Source organism: Populus alba, chromosome 1 (assembly GCF_005239225.2).
Source record: "Populus alba chromosome 1, ASM523922v2, whole genome shotgun sequence".
NCBI lineage: Eukaryota > Viridiplantae > Streptophyta > Magnoliopsida > Malpighiales > Salicaceae > Populus > Populus alba.
In genome coordinates this window covers 10,795,316-10,802,456 of record NC_133284.1, presented here as the reverse complement: position 1 = coordinate 10,802,456, position 7,141 = coordinate 10,795,316, and the positions used below count along the sequence as shown (strand labels likewise).

Here is a 7,141-nt window from a genome sequence, read left to right as displayed (position 1 = left end):
GGTACTTTAAGTTATGTTGATCAATTTTGATTTTAAAAGGCTATCCTAGCATGTAAAGTCTTCATTTTTGAATTGTTAATACAATAGCTAAAAATTCCTTCTCAAAATTTAATAGGAATATTTTTTTTTCTTAAGGTTTTTGTTAAGGTAGTATATGGTTCAACCATTTTGCATCAATACAACTCCAATAACCTCATTTAAATCATCACACTTTATTAGAAAACTCTTAGTGTAATCTTGTCTAGTCAAGATAGGTAGGCCGATTACTATCATTTTTAGGTTTTTAAAGACTTCCTTAGCTGAATCATCCTATTAAAAGACCTCTTTTAAAATAACCTAGTTAATAGGCCTCTTATGGCCCTACATCCCATTATAAACTTTTTTATAGTAGCTTGTAAACCTTAGAAAGCCCTTATAGACTTAATATTATTGAGTCATTTAACTATAGCCTTGATCTTATTTTGGTTGGTTTTAACCCCTTCTATAAAAATAATATGGCCTAGATATTCCACTTTCTTACATATAAATTTACATTTAAACCATTTAACATAAAGTTTATGTTGGACTAAAAAACCTATAATAGCCTTTAATTGTTCCAAATGGTCCTTTATTATTTTGTTTTATACCAATATATCATTGAAGAATAACAAAATAATTTTTCATAAAAAAAGGTCTAAATACCTCATTCATGAGCCATCGAAAAGTGAAATAAGCATTAATTAGCCTAAAAGGCATAACTAGAAATTCATAATGCCTCTCATGTATATGAAACAATTTATGAATTATCTTTTAGGTTCATCCTAAGTTGGTGGTACCCAAACCACAAGTATAATTTAGAAAAATAACATTAACCACATAACTTATCTAACATCTCCTCCACCACCAGAATAAAAAATTTATCCTCTACAATTTCCTTTACACACATCCTTTACAACAAATCCAATTTTCTAGCCAATAATACTATATAAGAAAATGGATTTTGATGTTGTTAAACGGTTCCTAATTTTAGAAGTTCATTCATAATTCTTTCAATTTTTACCTTCTGGTAATATGGGCACTTGTAAGGATTAACAATAATAGGATAAGCTCCTTTCTTTAATGGTATATGATGACCATGGCCCTAAATAAAGATAACCTTTTGAGCTCTTTGAAAACTTTCTTAAATATGAAGAGTGGTTTTTGTACTAGTATAAATTTAACTTTCTTGGACTTGGGCTCTACTTTCATCTCTCATATTTACATAATCAAGCCCTTGGCCTCCCTTCATAGTTCTCTTAAAAAGCCCGGCCCACATTTAATCTCCAACTATTATACTCACAATTCTTTCAACTAGACCTTCAGCTTATGTGTTTTGAACTTTATAATTATATAAAAAAAATCACATAATATAAACCCTAATTCTCATAACCACTACACATCAAAGATCAAGTCATATCCATCCAATTGAATCATACAATCTTGAGCATGAAACTAGTATCTTTGTATTCCAAACTCAAACTTATAACACCTGCTTTCACTTTGAATTCTTGTATCATTTGTTATCTTTACACCTATTGATTGATAAACTGAAATACCAAGGCCTACAATCTTAGCAACCTTAGGGTGTATAAAATTATATATGCTACATTTCTTATCAATACTATAATAATAAAGTTATTAATTATAGCCTTAATTTTCATGGTTTTAGGATTAAGATTCCTAATCATTGTATATAGAGAAATATCTACTTTTTTTTTTCATTGTCGAAGCATCTTCTAAATCAACTAGATATTCAACTATGGAAAACTCTTTTTCCTCCTCTTTCTTATCCATTTCTTCAATTAAATATAGCATTAAGTCTCCATATTTACAGCTTAAACCCCACTTGCCATTATATTTTAAACGTAAACCCTTATATTATTTTTTTTTTCTTTAGTTAGGCTAGGTTTAATTTCTTGCGAGGTAGGCTAGATTTAGTCTCACCCTTAAAAGAGACTTGTATATTTGATTTTCTAGGGACCCCTTTAATGCTAACCTTTCCACTTCGTCTAATAACAACAATATTTTTTTCTTGTCTTTTTGTCAAGTCATAAGCTACCACTAAGATTTAGGATTCAACACCTTTACTCATATTTTGATCTATTCCTTGAGCCCTTTTTGTAAAAAAATAAATAAATAAATTAGGTAGATAAAATCAGATAGCCTTTTTTTTTTTTTTTTAGATCAGCTTTAACTTAATTTTATAATTCTCCATTAAAGATACATATTTCATGTTAACAAGGGTCTTTATAGGATCATTGTATATAGATTCTTCAAATCTAAGTTGTAAGGCTTTAACAAATGATTCCTAGTTATTGATGGTCCTAGTTTTCTCAATCACCTAGAACCAAGCCACATTCTTCCCTTCTATATAGAAGTTTGCCATAAATAATTGATGTTAGGGTGGAGTGTTGTGGTAGTTGAAGTGATTTGCCTTGTATACCTATCCCATTGGATCTTCCCTGTCAAAATATAAAAAGTCCATTCTTATGGGCCTTATCTAAATTTATTGATCTTCTTGCGCTTCGACTATATACCGATGATGACCATTCATCGAGGTGATTAGAGTGTGGAAAAGGGAATATGTTGGTCTTTTCCTCTGAACATTTGTTATTTATTCAACCTTATTTGATATATATTGAATTGTTATACTAGCTCCTCTAAGAATCATTTATGGGTTAATTGGTTTCGTTGTTTTTCTTTTTATTACTACCTCATATTGCCAATCATTTTTAAGAGTTGGGACATTCTAGTACCATCAACCATGGTTCACCTCATTGTGATACTAAGATTGTAGCAGTTATAAGGATTAGGGATTAGATTTAATGGAACTTATGCAATTAAAAATGATCTAGTTACAATTAATAAGGACTAAAATAAAATTTTAAAAAATATATTTTTGGGTATATTTGAGGTAGTCAAGCCTCTTAAAACTAAATTAATAAGTTGGAAACATACTTAAAAATCTATGTCTTATTCCTAGCCTTATAAATAAAGCAAGTATTAAATTTAAATTTCTAATGGATCGATTCTAATGAGTTGTAAAAGATCTAGTATTATCTTAGATTGAGTCTTCTTTTCTGACCAAAACATTGTCATTTAATATCCTCGGGTTCCACTTATCAACCCTTAATTAACTAAGAACACCATCCATATCTTCCTTATTTAATCCTTATGATTCATTACATCAAACTCTACCCTTTACTTTATTCTCTTAATTCTTTTGCCTCTTGTCCTAAAAAGAGTGAGTAAGTGATTCTCAATCTTCTTCCCATGTGAAATCCTAATTGGCCAACCCTTTTTGCCACCTAACAACAAGACCTATTATAGAATCTTTTGTTATTGAGATTTTATTACTCTTTATTTGGTGTAAATGATGTTTGCAATAAGCCTATTAAAATTTTGACAACACCCTGTTTACATGCATTTCTAAACAAGGTTCGTGGATCAAAGATAATATAACTTAAGTATCTATAAGACCAAACCTAATCTCTAGATTTTGAAGGAAAATAAAGATCAAAACAGACGAGAAAACACTTAAAATTGAGGTGAGGGAGAGCATGTAAAATCTAAAAAAAATAATGTAAAAATCTCTTCTCACAATCCCCATTTTATAGTGAATTTTGGATCCAAAACTAATAATAATTAATACTAAAATAAATTCACTACATAATCAACCTTAATTATACGTTATAAAACTATAATTAAACTTAATAGTTTTAGTTTTAAAAAGCTGTGAAAATTCTCCAAAAACTATCCAGATTATGAAGAATCGGATCTTAAAAAAACTAAATAAGCTTATGAGACTTAATCCATGGAATGAACAAGATATTTTATAGATTAATTCATTCATTTTTTTTAATTACATTAATATTTCATGTTAAAGATATTTTATATTAAAAAACTTATGTTCAAGATATAATTCTAATAAATTTGAACTCTAATAGTTAATGAATCTCACTTGACCACCATGTTTTAACCAATTTTTGCCACCAAAAATTTGATGAATTAAAGACGTAAAAATCATGCATGAACAGATTAAGTAAATGGGACCTGGGACCTGGGACCGGGAAGAAGATAAATTGCATTTTATGGAAGAGATCATTATTAGGAATTTTAAGGGACAGCTCCTCTCAGCATAGGCAGAGAATGAACACGCTTCAATTCATGTCTCTACTTGGAAGCTACGGCCCTGTTATGGAGGGTCAGGTTCGCAGTTGATTTACAAATATCAGGGCTAGACTTTTGAGACTTGAGAAACTGAGAGCGATCCCTTGAGTATATTGTCAATGGAATTTAATTAAACAGACGACGGTGCAACAATCTACTGACGATGAAGTAGCTTCTAACAATGGAAGCTGAACCATGCAATTTGAAATTGGGTGGCTACTACATATGTAAAGAAGAAAAAGATGCCCATCCTGTTCTGTCCCTGCTGGTTATAAAATGCTGCTACCCGTGATAAAAAAGAAAGAAAGAACTCCTGTCTGGAACAGCCAGATTCCAAAGTAACCTCAATTATAAAACTTATTCAAACGTTAGTGTAGGGTCGTACTGTATAAAGTGGAAATAATCTGCTTCAGGCCACACAAAGGAATATAGACACAACACCTGCAGCATGGATCATCAGAAACGAGCAAGAACTCTACTAGAAACCTGTGAAGATCCAATGGCCAACACTATCAGAGTTTTCAAATAAATGAGAAACTGGAATTGCTAAGTAAATCAGAGATTGGATGCACATAACAACATAGAGAGATGCTGTGTATACAAAAGGAACTTCAATACTAACCGATTTACTATATTCAAGAAAGGTTACTCTGTTGTTAAAACCTATGTGGAATCACTCACAAATCTTCATTATATCAGATGCCCAGAAACAACTACATTTGATCAAGATCAACAAACTCACCAGCAACTCCCCCTCTCAGTTTTAGTTAAAGCTTCTCACATGAATCAATTTCTATGTAAAAATAGACGATAGCCATCACTTTCTGTTGAACCATGGCATCTGATTGAAAATCTTCAAGAGCTTCAATTTCAACAAGACGGCATAATTCAAACCGACAAAAAGAACCATTTGATGTCTGGCCAGCAAAACCCCAATATACCATAATACAGAGCATGGTGGTTCTAGGCAAGGACAAGCTTCTCCCTGTTGAACCCAATTGCCACACAAGAAGCAATGATTCAATGACTTGTTCTGCCCAATTTGGAAAAGCTATGTTCAAAGCCTATTTGATATCTCAAAGCTAAGTACACTCAATGGAAGCATTCATCTACTTTCCTACTGCCACCTAGAGTTACCAAGAAACAAGAATACAATTCAAAATCAAAACCTTAATAACCTAACTAAAATCTGCAACTCATAACACCCTAGACTTTTCCTATCATCTACTTTCATCATGAAAATCAAGCACCAACTGACAACGAACACATATAACAACCGTCAACAAGCAGGAGCTCGCAACCAAATATTATCCTTTTATAGCATTGCAACTAGTTTCATCTATCTGACAGTATTGATCAAACATGTTTTTGGCAGAAACACAAATGATTCCTTATATTCCAAATCTACTTTATTAACTTCAACAAATCTTCATACCCAATCCCATGCCCATACCATCTCTGAAAACAATGCTGTAAACCTGGCAAAGTAAAAGAACTAGATTACAGTTCCTCTTTTCTTCTCTCTAAAATTATCCATTGCTATGCACCTAAAAGCTCTCAAAACCAAGAAACTCATAGACCTGCAAAATCTCAGAAATGTGATTAAAAAACTCATCTTCTTCAATAATCTAACACAATCCCCAGATTCACAAAATGGTACTTACATGCAGACAAAAAAAAAGAGGCTAAAATAACAGTTCCTTACTGTATATTTCAACCCAAATTTCTCTAAAAACCACGGATTCAACATTAGCAGCCATACGTTCACTACAAAAAGAAACTGAAAATTAATTCAACGAGTCAATTAAGGTAAAAACATTAACACCGTCATCATCGTCATCCATTACAAACATAACCCAAAACAAACACTCGTGCCCTCAAAACAAGAACAACGTTTCTTTTTAACAAATAACAGGCTTACTTTACCACAAATTACTTCCACAACAAACACACAAGCACTTGAAACTCTTAACAAACCAAATCATTAATTTTCACTTCGTAACCATTCTGGCAATAAAATCCTCGTACCGGATCCTCCCATCGGACCCGACATCAACTTCTCGGATCCACTCATCAAACTCCGCCAACTCCAACTTCTCCCCAATACTGGTCAAAATATGACGCAGATCCGCAACAGCAACAAACCCCGTGTTATCCTTATCAAGCACTTTGAATGCATCTCGTAACTGTCGATCAAACGGCTCAGCTTTCATGTGCTTTGCCATTAAATCAAGGAATCTAGGGAAATCAAACGGTGCAGTCAGGTTCTCCTGGGAGATTATGGATTTTAATTGGGCTTGGGTCGGGTTTCCACCGAGAGATCGCATTAAGATCCCTAATTCCGATGGGGCTATCTTTCCGTCACCATCTGTATCGAAGAGTGTGAACGCTTCTTTCATAGATGACACCTGGTCGTCGCTCAGATCCTTGCCCATCTTTTTTCTGATTTGGGTCGGGTCGCTTTGTTTTTCTCTCTGGAGGAAATGCTGTCTCTCGCCCTCTTCACGTTGCTGGTTGGTGGTGATGGTGTTTTTTATTTTCTTGCAAGGAAATGACGGAATGCGTTTTTTTAGAGCTAGACGGTGTCGTTTCGGGGGCAAGTGTTTAAAGTTAGGCTTAAAGCGACTGCGTTTAGAGGAGAAAAGGTTGCGTTTTTCTATGACATTTGATCTGGGTTTGACTTAAAAAAACATAAAAATTAATGTTTTTTCAAACTAAATATATTTTAAAACAAATATGGAACCTTACAATGTGGACACGGAGTGAGTAGGGTCCTACGTGGAACCTACAAAAGTCTCGTTATCTGAGGGCATCAATCATGTTGTCTTTGTTGGAAATCGGAATATTAGTGGCGGTGCAGATTGTGGTCACTTGTTTTTTTTTTATTATTATTATTTTTCTTCAATTGGTATTGGAATGGATGCTGCTTTGGCCCGATAAATGCTTTTTGAAT

General features: G+C 33.0%; 1 protein-coding gene across 1 annotated transcript; it reads right to left on the bottom strand.

The window, feature by feature from the left end:
• Positions 1-5,969: 5,969 nt before the first annotated feature.
• Positions 5,970-6,726, bottom strand: LOC118036036 (probable calcium-binding protein CML13). Its single transcript, XM_035041727.2, has one exon. It carries the CDS (start codon positions 6,621-6,623, stop codon positions 6,180-6,182), a length of 444 nt encoding a protein of 147 aa, XP_034897618.1. The 5' UTR covers positions 6,624-6,726; the 3' UTR covers positions 5,970-6,179.
• Between the last annotated feature and the right edge of the window lie 415 nt (positions 6,727-7,141).

What these genes read in the sequence shown, in the direction of transcription:
- LOC118036036 (XM_035041727.2), bottom strand. Translation starts at nt 6,623, where the DNA reads ATGGGCAAGGATCTGAGCGACGACCAGGTGTCATCTATGAAAGAAGCG.